Raw genomic sequence first — 16030 nt, 5'->3', positions numbered from 1 at the left:
GTCAGCATTGTTTCCCATACAAAACAGAAAAGAGCCTCCACAGCAATGATATTCCCTTTGCTTATGTACTCATTTCAAACAGGTCTGAGGACTCTTAATCTATAGGACGTGAATCCTCTCCTCTTATTCTTGTTACATGTACTAGGTGCTTTCAGTTGTACTTTTCATACTTGACACATTTCTATGTTTTGTGTTCTCAGACATCAGTGACTATATTAAGGTATGCTGTATTTATGTAGTGTGAATGAATAACCAGCTGCTGTTCACCATCAGAGACCTTCTGGCTCCATTGATGCAAAGAAAGTTTTGGAAGTGTATAACCTTGACATTTGTAGGTTTAATTTTGCCTAGATGGACAAAGAGAAATAGCTGTTGGTACTTACAAAGCTGGAATCTGAACAGTGAAAAGAATAAGCAGAGCTCTGGGAAACCTCTGGAGTGCGTCTGAAAGTTTTGGTCAATTACAAGTTAGGGAATGCAATATTTGAATATTAGAAGAATAGTTTGTTTGGATTAATTTCATTTCCTGGGTTGGTGCTCTCTCATAGAAGAGTACAATAAAGAGATGCAACTGCCTAGAATGTGAGTTTGGACAGCCTCGGTCGTCCCAAAAAATGTGGTATGCCAGGCCTTTGGCATTAGCATTTAGAGAAAGCTGGAGGTTTGGAACTGAAGTTTTAGGAGGATTAGAGATGGCATGTTTTCAAGGGCAGCCAGACACATAGATGTAGCTAGTTTCTAAGATATGTACCAGAGAGAATGGCCAGATAGAAACAGTATTAACAGTTACTATTCAATGCTCCTTAGTATTTATTTAGAATATGGAATAAAAAGATCTCCTTATTCACTGAAGAACTGCTGCAAAGAGATGCACAAAAAGTCTAGAAATGCCTTGACAAATGTTTACACAGGAGGTGATCATAAACAAGCAGGACTTAATACCTTGCACAATGCTTTTATGGGATGTTTTTTATTAACAGCTTTGTATTTTTGCTCTGCTTGTCAGGAGAATACTTTATCCCCAAACCTCTCATTGCAGGTTTACTGCAAAATGTAGCTCTCTATTTTTAATCAGAGTATGGGGAATGAAGGAAGACATATATCCAAAAGCATTAGCAGGTAATACTCAACATCTCTGAAGGCACATTTATTGAATGCTTCAATTTGACTGTGAACTCATGCTTAAATGGCATTCTTTGTTTTGCTGTTGATGTATCATGATATTATTCTCATACACTGATGCAAGTTTATTCATTGTCTGCCAAGAACAGTATATTGTAGTTCTTTCACATGGGGAATAAAGGAAATTTTTTTCTAGTTATAACTCTGGGATAAACCAAAAGAATAATGTATTATTTAGGAAGGTGGTGCAACCAATTCTGCTTTCAGAATGCCAGCTGATAACATTGTGACTGACTGTGCATACGCCTCAATACTCAGAAATGTTATGTTACTGCACCAGATGCCAGGGAACATTTAAATAGGCCCAGATTTTCAGAAAGAGAACACTAAACACTTTCTGAAACTCAGAGTTTAAGGTATCTAAAAAGGAGAAAGCTAAAATAAGATATTTGTGAAAACATGTCTCCTTCTTTTAGAACAAAGTTAAAAAATATTCGGACTTTGCCAAGAATTTTGAGACTAATTTTGAAGGCTACTATGCATGGGTAAATATACTAGCAAAATAATGAGAATGATTGGTATGGATTTATTTTAAAACTGTGTTTTGGCTTATAGAGACAAGTAGACATAAATTCTGCCATTAGCAGGTCAGATTTTCCAGGCTTTAAGAACCTTTCTTGAATTCAAGCTATAGTTTAAGTAGGAGCATAGGCTTCAATATATTTTATTTGTTAAATGAAGGGACCTAGAATTGTGAACCTTAACTTGGGTGAACGAGGATCCACTTAAGCTTCTTTTTACAAAAGATGTCAGCACAGCTGGCCTCTGCAAGCTTGCGAGATAGCTGAGTGATATTGCTGCATTAAATGGGAGATGAAAATGGATCCTTTTTCAATAGCACATGCTTAGTTTTGATAATATATCTTACTATATGTTTTGGCAACAATTTGCAAGTGTTATATAAGCCATACATATTCCTGGAATAAATCATTTGGTAGTTATCTCTGAGGACACATCTTCATCTTTTCTCTAAAAATAGAATGACAGATGGTATGTACATTAAGTTGAATTTTAACTTAAGAAAAAAGAAAAGCAGATCTGATGCTATTGCTGTGAGGAGAGGTGGAAGATTATGGAAATCCCAGTTATTATGGAAACAAAGATTAATTTTTCAGAAGACTATTACTACTATTATTTAAAAATTGTTATTGTTCTATTCCCTGATAGTTGATATGAAAAGTCTTGGTCACCATTATGAGAATTTCACACTGTAAATTATGGAGAGTGCAATAAATAATTGAAACATAGTGTAATATCTGTAAGATAGTTAAATATATTCACGAGAAAGTTAAATCAGAGCTTCAAGATACCTTTGTAATTAAAGATGCCTATTTAAGGTTTTATCTGAGTTTGACCACACACTCATAATTTATGAAGCTGTATGTTCTGATGTCAAGAAATTAAGTGGGAATTGTGAACCTAATAGCTTTATAGTAAGAAAATCTAGATCCCAGTTACAAAACCAAATTAATTGATTGGTAAGTCTGCCTGGTAGATCTGCTGGGATTCAGAGGAGATCTCCAAAGTGATAAGCATGTCAGAACAATAATTGCCATCTACTTTCGGTGTCTTTGGTAAAATGTATTGTACAGGTGGGAAAAGAAAGAAGCACATGCTTGCATTGAACAGTATAAGTAATTAGTGTAAGAGTCAGCCCTCACTTGTGGTCTTGTGGGCCTTCCTACCTCTGGGTAGTACTAAGAACCAGAAGAAATGCCGTTGTATCCAATTAAACTGTTTGTGTTAGTGAAAGTGCTCGGCAATGTTAATTTAAAAATTACCTAGAGAGCCAGACCGGGACAGGCATGTAGTGACCTAAGTCCTTAGATTAGACACATGACTACTGCCCATCTCCTTTTTCCCTTAAAATTATTCCTTAATCTCCTGTTACAATAACCCAAAGTTATTTGGTTCATGAGGTCTAATGAGCATATTCCTCCTCACCTATATTTCTCTTGCTGTATAGAGCAACTCCATTGCTGACCAACTGTGAAAAAGTGGACAATTTCAGAGAGATGGCTGATAGTGGCAGAGAATATCCAAGCTGTAATGAGCTTGATTGACATTATGGGATATAAGGGAAATGTCATGAAAAAGAATCAGAGTGTCACAGAAGTAGGAAGCCCCCACATTGCATATGGATACCTGCATTTTATATGTAGACAGTACACTTGTACGCTAGTTGTTATTTTGTCTGCAAGCTTTTATCTATGCTCTTGGTTAAAGCTCCAATTTAGTTATCTTCAGCTGGGATTTTATAGCAACATTCTGACACAAAGGCTTGTTAATCAGACATCATTCCATAAACAAGGAAAGCATATGGTATAGATAGAATAAATGATAAGGAATTCTGAGTTATAAGCCTACCTTAATACTAAGGTTTTCTTTGGTGACCTTATGAACCATGACAGTGAGTTCTAAATGGATTATGAAGCAACCAGAACTCAACCATAGCATTACCCCCTTATTGTTAAAAGCGGGGTTTCAAAAAAGCACATTTGGCAGGTGACTACATTTAAATCAGATACTTTTTATTCTAGCTTCTTATTTCCCCCTTTTTTTAACCTCCCATGTCATTCATTGCTGTCTGTGAATACAAGTGACACTGAAGTAATTTAAAAAATAATGTAGTGAAGGATCATATATATAAAACATGAGTAATAAATCAGTGTCTGAATGATGCACCAATGTAGGTAGATTTTCTAGTATATTCACATTATAATCAGAAATACATTTTTTATGGCATGTGTGTAATTAATATGCATTTTTAGATGAGGGCAAAATATGCCTTTATAGCTTTTTTTTCAACAGTGAGGAGGACACTGCTGACATTTATTCACAGTGTTTAAAAGGAACAGTAGTGAAACAAACACTTAGGAAATCTGACCTAGGTCCAAACTCATAATGAGCTTGGAAAGAACCTGTTCCTCATGGTTTGGAGCCTCTGCCAGGTAGCTAAATACTTTCTTTGTGCTTGTAAAAATCTATTTAAAAGCATATAAGTAAGCCTTAGAAAGCAGTAGGAATTTAGTGATTGATCCATAGTGATTGCCTTTTATTTTGATGATTAATATTGTAAAGAGAATACTAACCTGATCTGAAGCCATGTGAGCATTGGTGTTGTGCCCCCACCAAATACCCAGACTGTGAAAAACACAATAAGCAGTGCTGTTGTAAACACCATTTGTTTGGGTTGGGATTCTGTGTCTCGAATAGCCAATGCAAATGCTATTGCACCACGTAAACCTAAAAAAAAAAAAAAAAAAAAAAAAAAGACAAAAATGATAAACTTAATGTGATGGAGAAAGAGAATTTGAATTTTACTCCTTTCAGCCCAAACCAAATTCCAAGGGCAGAGGATATTTTCAGACCATGATCATACTTATGCCGAATTGTGCTAATTGAAAGGGTAGTGTTTAATGCAAGTGTAAGCAACTTTGCAAACGTGGACAATGAAACTACTCATATTCACATAATAATCACACGTTCATTTTACATCCACTGAATTATTTGTCTTGAATAATTGCAAATTAAATAGTAATCTGGACTTTATGCATTTTAAAAAAAGAAATCTGTTCCCTGTGTTGTTTTACTGACTTCAGTGGGACTCCTCGCGAAATCAGGTGCAAGTGAAAAAGAGGGTTGGCATTAAAATCTGTGCCCAAATAGGCTACCCATTCCTTGCTTGAAACAATAGAAAATGTCTTTAAAATCTTTCAATGTGCTAAGAACAGTCATAATAATTATGACTTAAAACCAATGACTAGTTTTAAAAATATTATTTTAAGTATCTAAAAGGGGATGCGGAATAAATGCAAATTTTTAGAATTATAATAGTTGTAAAATTATACACCTACAGAGATGGAGTAAACAAAAACTTACAAATATGGAGAAAACAGCTAACAGTGAATTTAAAGAAAGCCCCATAGGTAGTAATAAACTAATGAAATAGGTCCTCACAGAGTGACACATTTAAAAAAAGATGAGGAAGAAAGCCTACTAGTGCCTCCAGACCTCAGGATGCATAATACAAATAATACTCTCTGTTTTCTAATGCTTTTCATTTATCTTTTAAAATTTACTTTAATGTTTTCTGAAAAAGAGTAATTTCCACAAAATAAGTGTAGAGAGCAAGGCCATAACATGTATAAAATATACACTGAATCCAAAAAGTACATTGAAAGTATCGAGATTAAATCTAATGAACCTCTTGTAAGGCACTGATGGTATTTACAGAAACATTTAATCAACTGCTAAAAAGCAGCTATTTTTGGAATAGAACTCTAAAGCTCTTTAAGATTACATAGCTAGAACCTGAATTATTTGGTACAGAAAATGGACAGTTTATCCAGAGAACAATACAAAGCCATTTCTGCAAGGAAGCACCAGACTGTAGTTGCACCAGCTGAAAATGGTCAGTGGCAGCAGGTTTAAAATCTCTGCTTTTATGAAAACAATGCTGCAGTCAATAAGTGGGCTTGTCCTTGGCTTTGCTTTTAAGTAAAAGACATCTCTAAAGATGTGCATGCTTTCCTATTTTCTTATGGGAAAAAAACTACCAGCTCATTTTAGACATGTATCTGAGGAGGGAATGAACCACTATTGAAATGGTCCTTTTCCAGTGGCTATAGGCCCAGATTAAATGCTTAAATTATTGGTGGCTACATTTTGGTGGCAAATAATGCTACTTTCCACAACTGCATAACAAAGGTATATGCAATATTAAATCTAGACCATCTCTTTTGGTAACAGGGAATATATTAAAAAGAAAATAATTGTCAGTTAATATGTCATTAAGACTTTCTACTTGAGTGCTGGACTGGGGATTTTTTCAGTTTGGAGAAACAGTAAGTGCCTCCACTCCATTTTTTATTTACAAAAGCCTCACATGGTCTATAAGAGTTAATCCAGTTTCAACTAAAAACATGTCTAAAGTAAAATAAATAATCAAACAAGGCATTCATTTCTAACTAAAGCAGTGGAAAGCAGATTAATATAACCTGTAATGTAAAGACTTGATGAGAAGCAAGGAACACTATTATATATATCAAAACACATTCCAGGTAAACATCACAAATGAAGGAAAAGAATTTTAAGAACCTCATAAGATGGTAAGATACTGAAATAGACTGAAGATAATGGAAGGTTAGGTTTTCTCTAACACCTCAGGGACAAATACCAACAAAGTACAATGGAACAATTGGCTCCAATTGACATGGGTACTTCAGCTACACCTGGAGAGTAGCACGGTAGAAGGAAAACGATCTAATGAAGCATTAGCAGAGATTCTCTCCCCTCATCTTTCAGAGATGCCACACTGACAGCAGCTCCACCATCTGTGCTGTGATCCATTGGTCCTTTGGGCTCTCTCACAGATTTCCTAACAGATTTTTCTGCTAGCTGTTCCAGCCATTAGGGATTCATCTTTAAGAGTGATTCGTTCATGTGTCAGGACCCCCAAAGAAAACCATTCCCAGGGTTAAGCTTCAGAGGCCCACAGAATAGAAAAGGTGTCTCCTATTGGGCTGTTATGCTTTGCTCACACTCCACAATATACATCACTCCAAACCTATTGCTCTGAAGAGCCTTTGAGGGCAGTACTGTTTGTGGGTAGTGTGGAGAGGATCTGCCAGGAAAGGAGACTTTCTGTATGTAGATCTGATGTTTTGGTTTCAACCACAGTTCTCTGCTCTTTTCTTCCTTGCTTTCTTTTCACTTTAGCTGATTTCTTTTCATATCTATCTTCTAAAAGTTCACTTTGATACTTCCCACCTCCATGTGTGTATGAGTATGCAGATGTAAATGCCTGCATAACAGCTGTCTGTGCACAGGCATTCTTTCTCATTTTTCTTCTGCATTTGTGTTCCACTCTTTCAGGCTCTACTGCTGCTGTAATGTCTTATATTAACAGCAACCACCCCTGTAGCATTGTGTCCTACAAGCCTCTCTCTTGCTGATTTATATGCTGTAGAGAAAAGGAAAGCACAGTAAAAAGTACATGGAAATATTAGAAGAAGAGTGAAAGTACAGGAGATACCCGTGAAATAGTCCCTTCCTGGTCATGTGGCCAGTGATACCCAAATATCAAACATGTTATTGCTATTAATAAGTCCTACTGGATTTATCTAGTTTCCTTCCCTTTTAATTTTATTACCAGTTAAAGGCATCATAACAGGGTCTGAACTGAAATGAGGCATTTTTCATGCAGCATAGACCACTAGTGTGTAGCAATAGCTCCTTGATGATTTAAGACATTAAATTATTTCTTTTTCACATGAGCAGAAACTGTTGGCCTACTCATTGTAGCTGATGTTGAACTTAACTTGAGAAGTTTAGGCTGAAGTACACCAGGACTGATATCATTATTAGGAATCATGATTAAACGTAGTTGTAAAAGTGAATCCACCCTCTGTAATATGTTGTTAGAGGAGTGGCAGAAGCAGATGAATGTAGTAAATCAAATGCTGCATAATGCACTTACAAGCCTAACTCTTTCACCTTTTCTTAACTGTATTAATAGTCCTCAAAAAGTAGAACTTAATAACTTCAGTAGAATTCTTTGCAGAATAAGGTATACTCAAATGCTAACTGACAATGTACTTGCCTGGCTTTAATTGCTTTTTGCAGACATTGATATTCATGGTGATTATGGCAGTAAAACTCGGTAAAGAAAGCAGTAAATGGTGTATTCAGTAATAAGGTGGAAAATAAAAACTAACCCCAAATTCATTGTTTTCTACACCTTAGTGTGTGATGCTGTGGTGAGTGAAGCCCACACACCTGTGACTGACTAGAACTTGATACTATACCAGAATATTGCCGCTGATTTCTGTAGGCAATAAGCATCTTCCTCCAAACTCAAATTCAATGCCTTGTTTACTCATATCAGAAATGTGTCTTTCTTCTGGCAGTCATAGCCTTTGTTTATCACTACATACAGTATGATGAGTTTATAGTAAATAAGAAAGTTATTGGTAACTGACCACAAATCCTAGTGTATTAAAAAGTACAATTACAGAGAAAATCCATATATCATAAGTGTTCTGTGAAGTGTGATGCTGCTGTCGGTGTGAGAGGCAGTCAGTCTTTATTGCTCTACTTGCAGATGATGCCGTTTACTTTTTTATAATGTTGTAAAGACATTTTTCTCTACAAAATACAGTGTTTCTTTGAAAGCAGTGAAAAATTACTTTTCTGATTACTTTAACATTTACATTTTAGAAGTTTTCAATACTATTTTCAGTTCTCAGCCACCAGATTGTACTGGATCGCTAATGCATGAGTGTGCTTTCTGCTCCTAGTTCTGTGGGGAATGAAATTTGGAGAAAATGAGGACAAAAAAGTTGAAGAATAAGACATTTTAGATTTTTAATTCAGTACATTAGCTGATGAAAAATGAAAGCAAAAATGGGGCCTAGAAACTAGACAACTAATGATATGAAGCTATTTTTCATGCTGTTGTCTAGTTGGCCACCTGCTAGCTTTACTAGTGATCTATGTATACATCCATGTGCTTCAGTAGCTCTGAAGAGACTTGTATAATAGGATAATGACTTCTTTGTGATACATGTGGCTTTTTTTAGTGATAGATTACTATCTTTGTCAGTTGTTAAATGTGGACAGGAAAAATACAAAAATAACACTTACCTGAAAACATCATCATGTGCTGAAAGTTCCTGGGAATCTTTTGTTTTCGACCCAAATTCAAAAGGAAAGAAAGTGGATATATATTGCAAGCTCTTGCTACAAAAACTGCCACCTAAAGTGTAAGATGTTGAGGAAAATGGTGGAGAAACTGAAAAAAACAGAGTTAACAAACCCAGTATTTCTCTAAAGTTATTTTAAAAGTGTAATTAAAATGAATATGATATTATCTTCCTTAATATTTTACATGTGAGATCCTTCTGGTTCCAGTTTCATTACAGAACTGTGCAGTGGCAGAGACTGTCTTCCCCAGACATCCTGGTTTTATATTCATCATTATATATCCCACTTCAATCACTCTGCTTTTACTCATCACATTTCTATCACATGTGACTTCATCTTTAGTCCTTCAGTAAAATGCCCCTCATCAATTGCAGAGAGTGCATAACCTGCTTGAGCAACAATTTGCAAAGAATAAATGTACTTTTGGACATGATTACTTTCTTATTTCCTGACAATTCATATTGTCTATATCTAGCAGCCTTTGCCTTTTTTTTTTTTTTTCCCCCCCTTGGAGATTTTTTGCAAGGAGTTCTTTATTACTCCTCTGTGGAATGATCACAAAGGTTGCCTTAATTAGAAACGAGGTTATTTGAGATTTTAAAAAAGACAATCAGAGCTCCTTATACATGCTTTTATCAGGTACCATCCTCCCCTTGTCTTGTGACTCTTAGGGCTCAATTATGGCACTTTTAGTCTGAGACATGCTGTGGACTGTAGAATAGATGAAGTACTTGAGTGCCAATATCTGTATGTGTGATATCTGCTGGGCCAAGAGCCGCTTAAAGCTCCTGTGGACTTGGGAGAACATGCATTAGCAGTGGTTGCTTCACATGCTGTGCTCAGCCATCCACTCCAACCCTGTTGCAGTCTGTTGGCTCTTAGTGAGAGGAAACAATAGAGCCAGGTCCCTGCAGAGCTCTGCAACACAGTCCCCATCTGCTCTCATGTCCAACTGTCTTCCCATGCTCGGAGTGCAGGACACAGCACTGCACCTGCCTTCTTGTGTCAGTGGGGTACAATAGGCTCTTGGGGTCCTCTCTGCCACCTAGCCCAGCCTGTAGCCAAGGGAGCTGTGATGCAGTTCTTATTATTCATTTGGAAATTACTTATAAAAATTACTGCAAGTAAACAGTATAATCCCAACTTTTAAAGCTATCATCAGAAAGTGATAAGCAAACGGCTGCTGCTCTGAGCCAAAAAAATGATTGTGTTAATTGTCAGTGTGAAAAGAATTGATACCACTGTGCAAGTAAGCAACAGATTTGTTGAGGAACCGTGGCAGAATTAAAGACACAGACTCTTATTCTTACTAGTCTCTTAAGCACATGATGATGTAAACAATTAACAGGTACACCAGAGATATCAAACACAAAAAAGGAAAGATTTGAACAATACAGAAATGTTTGTTTTTAAAGGACTTAGTATCATTTAAGTAGCTTTGGGGAAGTTCTGTTTATGGCATGTATCTGTCTGGAGGCAGCTCTACAGTTTGTGAATCTGCACTGGTTCTGGACAGGCAAAAAGATTTTGTGTGCCTGCACCTTTCCTCAGAGGTGTGTCCCAATGCACATCCCAATTTCCCATCCCACCTCTAAACCAGGGGCAAAAGTTCCTCAGCTGGTTTAAAGCTATTTGCCTTGTAACACATCTGTAAACCAGCAACTGTCAAAAATCCATGTGCTTACATGCATTGATGCAGTTAATCAGAAGAAAAAAAAAAATTGATTTGTGGTATTTAAGGAACTGATTGTTTTGCTTGTTGACTTTTTTCTTTTTCACATGAAGCACATTCTTTATATATATGTAAAATATATATATATATATACAGGTACATAGATACATACTTCTTTAAAGCAAAGGATACAAATGCACCAAATATAAAAAGAGGGTTGAAGATATGATTTTGAAACGTGAATATTGCAAGTCCCATGTAACAGAAGATGACATTCTCAGCCAAAAAATTCATGAACTCGAACAACTTAAATGAGAGAAAAAGAACATAATTATGACTCATGTCTGTACCTAATTACTATTTATCACCAGTTTTTCTTGGAATACAGAACTGTTTAGATGAAAGGAACGGAAATTGCACCTATTTCACAGGTGGATTTTAAACCATCTGATTTGCTATGCAGTATACATGGTGTCTTTTAGCTTTAAAATCATAGTTGCTTACAAGTTTTTCTCTGATTTGTGTATGAAACCTTGATGTAGACAACTGATAAAATACATAAACAGCAAGTTACACAAGCTTCAGTGCAAACTACAAGGAAGCTGAGGGAATTTAACTTCAGTCATGTTTACATAGGTGAATTTGGGAAATGGCTCAGATCCTGATTACACAAGTGGCTATGCATAATACGGGATGGGGTATGGGCACACTAATGCCAAGAGAGAGAAAAAAAAAATCCTAAATGGACTTTTAAGAAACTGTGCCTTTAAAATGTAACAAAATCTCTTTTATTACCATGAATATTATCCTGCAGATGAAAACTTATATTGCACTGTACAGACATCAATATCAATTACTCTTTTCAAACCAAACTATTTAAGATCTGGGAAAAAAATCAATCATTGCTGCCAAAAAACTACAGAGGAGGGAAAAGAGATCTTTTCACTTATGAAGTCACTTCTGGGCTCAGGAGACTATGCTCACAAATCCTGATACAGAATTAGGGCCGAAGTTTGTCAGTCTGTCTACAACCAGTCACACATACATCACTATCTGGAATATTACTATGGGAGATATTTTATTTATCCTCAATGGGCTTATGCATTTTTTGTAATATGTTCCTGCTTCTAAAAATACATATCCAATAACAGGCACTAAAATATAACAAAGGAAAAATGAGAGCTGTCAGAATCATTATTTAAAACAAATTTCAGAGGCAAAATAGCATAAAACCCAGTAGTATAAGGGAAAATATTTCAGACCCCATGGCAGCACCATCAGTTATCCCAAGCACACATTCCATAGCCCCCATTTTGTGCTGCAGTTCTGAACAACATGAAAACAAACAAAAGAAATATTTTCAAGTTAGTAGACTTCAATTATTTAAATTAAACTTAAATGAGAGAAACCAGTTGTCAAAAAAAAAAAAATCAAAGTATGAGATCTTGCGACCCCTAGGAATTATTATGACAAATCTTTGCATTTCCTTTTTGGGAGCAAAAGACATTCCCACTTCTTTGTGTCATAACAGGATGTACACACATATATATATGTATAAATATATATATTTGCGTATATATAAAAATCTTTTGAAAGAAGAGTACTGCTGTGAGGAGCCAAAACTGCATTCTTTAGTTGTTGGGATAAGAAAAAGGTGCTCCAGAGGTTTTAAAGTTGAATATTTCACTCTTCAGTTACAAAATCGCTTTCAAGACTTAAAGAAATGTAAAGCAGAACTACTAATGATGCCTTTTAGAAGCACAGTTTCTGAAACTAAAGTTTCCTTCTTGTATTTTCCAAACTTTTTGTTGACATACATTTTTTGAAGGAAAATAGATTTTGCTATATCATTGCTTTAGCTGTGTACCCTTTCTCAATAATCTTAAAAAGTAAATTCAAGCTTTTACTCTTGCCTGAAGTGCTTTCATGACATTACTGCTTTTAAAGTTCTCACCCCTTGTCTCCCAGCAATCTGGTCAAGAAGCAGTCTATGTATTTCTTGTGCATTCAGTTTAGTGCATCTTTTACATTTCTCTGTAACTTTACTGCTTTTTCTGGCTACATGCATCCTGTTCCTTCTTAGTCCAATGCAGCTTCAAACCTCCAGAATAATTTCAGTAAGTGATTCTTAAAAAGAAAAATCCCTAATTCTTGACTGTGTGTTTACAATCAATATAAACAATATATACCTCTTTTGCTCACTGGGCCAATGTTACCTGTGCCACCAGCATAGACCTGTTAGTATTAGCCGGTATTTACAGTTTATGTAACACTTTTTATCCATATTATCTGTATCAGATACATGCAATGCTGTAATCTATTGAAGTTCTTCAATTATATTGCTGAACATCAACTAGTTTGTTTGCAAGAGGAAATACAATCCAAATCCCATTTTTGCTGTGAATTTTGGTGCTGAACTGTGCTGGGTTTTTTTCTCTCTTATCTCTGTTTGTTTTTGTTTTTTAGTATTTTGATCTTCCATTCTGAACACTGCCTACTTGCTAGAAGATTAAATCTGGGCCAGTTCCCTTGCTTTGTATAGCAAAAATCCAGGTTCTATTTCAATAGCTAATTTAGAGTAGCCTCCTTCCTAGGTCCTACCATGATATGGTCTCTTATGAGAGATTCAGCTCTAAGAATGGTAAAACTAGCTCATTAGCTTCATTCAGTCTTTTCTGTGTTCCCTATATCATTAGCTCTCTCTTTTAAAAAGTATATCACTCATACGATACATTTATTCATGGAATGCAGCCTATTCAAATTTCTCACCCTGAGTTAACAAAAAAAATATTTTAAAATATCAACTGCTTCAGATCTAGTTATTGTCACAAAAGTAGTGATATCTGAATGCCTTTTCCTGAAACATGGAGCTATAATGTAAAACTTAACCGCAGTCCTCCAGACTTCACTTTTATTTCTATATTCAGCATAGTGTTTTATTTAGTGTTCCTTCAACTTCTGTGTTTTGCTCAATAGTGATACAGAGCCCATGGAGATACTCAATGAAGCACTTAACTGTCAATACTGTGCAGCATAAATCCCATCAGAACAAAACAATTTATTCTAAAGAGATTTTCTGAAAACAATGTTAAGAAACAGCTTCCATAGAAGCATTTTCCCTAATTGTCATGCCTTTCACATAACTGTTTCTGTCACTGTTTTGAAGATAAGATGTCAAGACCTTTTGATGAGAAGCAGAATAGGAGGAATAGGTTTTCATCTGGAATTCATAATTCCTGGGACACTCAGGGAGTTCTGAGAAGAGTTGCACCATACACATTAGCCTCTGAAAAACACCCTTTTTTTGTCTGAGTGTCCATAAGCCAGGTCCATGCTATGATCTTTGGTCTGCTTAAATGCTACTCAAAAATTTCCCTTATTTTGAGTATAAGTACTTGCAAGTGGGATTACTTGCATGAAGAATAAAAAAGAAAAAAAAAAAAAGAAAAGAGATTAGGATTAGAATCCTAGATATTGAGTCCTTGGAAGTATTTTGTCTATAACCATAAATTCCCTTGCGTTCCACACAGACAACTGACCTCTTTCTACTCTAAATGAAATCGGCATTAAAGTGCTCATGTGGTGCCATTACTTTCCCCAAGGCTACCAGAAAATTATACTAGAAACCATTTTAATATACATGTAGTAATAAAACATTTTTTCTGTTTAAAACTAAAAAACCTCATTTATAATGTGCCATTTCTGCCTCTCCATGAAGTCTATAAATCTGCTTATAGCTTTAAAGTAAGACCTGTAATAAATCACCAGTGTCAACACATTGCAGAGTGGAGTATTAATTATAAAAACACCAGTTTAGAATCAATCTGGGTACTTGGTTCAGGTTTTTAGCTCAGTGAGTTACTGAAACTGGTATTTGCTTTGCTTTGGGTATTTTCTCTGTAAAAAGTCAATATTAAAAAGACATATCAAAAATATCTACTAAAATTGACATAATATTTATATCTTTTAAAACACATAATTTACCACATATGCTTAGCTTTTCTATTATTCTCAGCCATTGTAAGTACTAAGAGGGATGTGCAAAAAGTCAGCTTTAATTTGGGATGTTCTTCTGGAAAGTGCTGCTTGCAGTTCAGTTCTCACTGGTAGAGGAAGCAATCAATCCAGGTTATCTACACCTTAAGCCTTGCTGTAACCAATAAGTTTATCTTATGCTAATATTTTGTTTTATCTCAAGTGAAAAATTTTATATGACATAAAAACTGTATTAGTTTTATCATTTGAGCGAGATGAGGAAAGACCACCTTTTTTCTTCTCCCACAGTTAAGTTCAAGCCAATTAGAGAAACAAGCTACACCAAAATGGGTTTTGCAACTTGATCAATTTTATAAAACTACTTAAATTTTCAATGAGTGTTAGAGAGATTATCTAGATAAGTAATTAGTGTACCTGGAAGATGGGACACACTAAAATCCAATCTCAGCTGCAATAAAAATAGAATTTTTTAATGGAGCATCAGAAGGAGAAAATGAACATTTTCTATGTCACAGTCCCCTTGTGGCTGGGGAGATGGAAAATGTAAGATTTCTCAAATCCTAGTATTTTAAACAGCATTTTTCATCTCAAGGGAATAAAGTTGGTATGAGAGTAGTGGGTAAGAGCAGAATTACAAACAGCATTCTTTCATCTCAAGGGAATAATGTTAGTACGAGGGTATTGGGTAAAAGCTGAATATGTCCACAACTTATTTCCAGCAAAATTCAGTGAATGTTATTCACTGATGGCAATATTACATTCTTTCATTTGATTTAATACCTGCTGCAGGAATGTCATCCACTTCTCGCAGGTACCTGCAAGCCTTCTCTAGTTGCATTGATTTTGCTAGCAACATGGAGGAATGCCACCTGTCTAGGGGTTACATCTTACAGTGATATTTTCTTGAATGACATCAAAACAGCGAGAGTTTCAATAGTCCAACAGCAGCTAGGAAGCTGCTGTAAAATTGATTACACTTTTTAAGAGAGAATTGAAGGTGACGGAGAGCTACTAAAATCCCAAGCAGTCAATGTTAAGTGATGGTTATAAAATTTACTATATTTGAATAATGTTACTTAATTAGAACATAACTATCAAAAATGTTCCATGAAGTCAAGGATATTGATAAATCAATAGTTGATGAAAATTGGTTTTCTCTAAGTATTTTGAATTAAAATACAGTGAGAATTAAGACTACCATAATTTTTCTGAGATTATAGAAAGCCTTCATTATAACCAAATTGCTTTAATCTTTCTCTTTTGATTAGAGGTTTCAAAATCAGAAAAAGAAGGTTTTAATTTAAACCTCTCGCCTGAAATCCTTCATACAGCTATAATGAATCTACACAGTAGAGTGATACAATGCTCATTTCTAGAATAACATGCTTAGATGAAAGAATCAGCAAAAGTAACTCAAATTCATGACAGAATATAACTTGTTTATGGTGTGAATTTTGATGTGCAAGCATATTT

The 16030-nt window shown here is 35.3% G+C and overlaps 1 protein-coding gene across 1 annotated transcript in view; it reads right to left on the bottom strand.

Annotated features, from left to right (window-relative positions):
* LOC104529670 (sodium/hydrogen exchanger 9-like) overlaps window positions 1-16030 on the bottom strand; it is a gene marked incomplete at both ends in the record, with an annotated part of 66739 nt that overhangs the window by 26675 nt on the left and 24034 nt on the right. The window contains 3 exons of the mRNA XM_010174035.1: window positions 4275-4428; window positions 8830-8941; window positions 10754-10867. Coding sequence (XP_010172337.1) covers window positions 4275-4428; window positions 8830-8941; window positions 10754-10867 — 380 coding nt within the window. The remainder of the gene's footprint in view (window positions 1-4274; window positions 4429-8829; window positions 8942-10753; window positions 10868-16030) is intronic.

Source organism: Antrostomus carolinensis, unplaced genomic scaffold (genome assembly GCF_000700745.2).
Source record: "Antrostomus carolinensis isolate BGI_N321 unplaced genomic scaffold, ASM70074v2 scaffold19348, whole genome shotgun sequence".
Taxonomy (NCBI): domain Eukaryota; kingdom Metazoa; phylum Chordata; class Aves; order Caprimulgiformes; family Caprimulgidae; genus Antrostomus; species Antrostomus carolinensis.
This window is presented reverse-complemented; position numbering and strand designations above follow the sequence as displayed.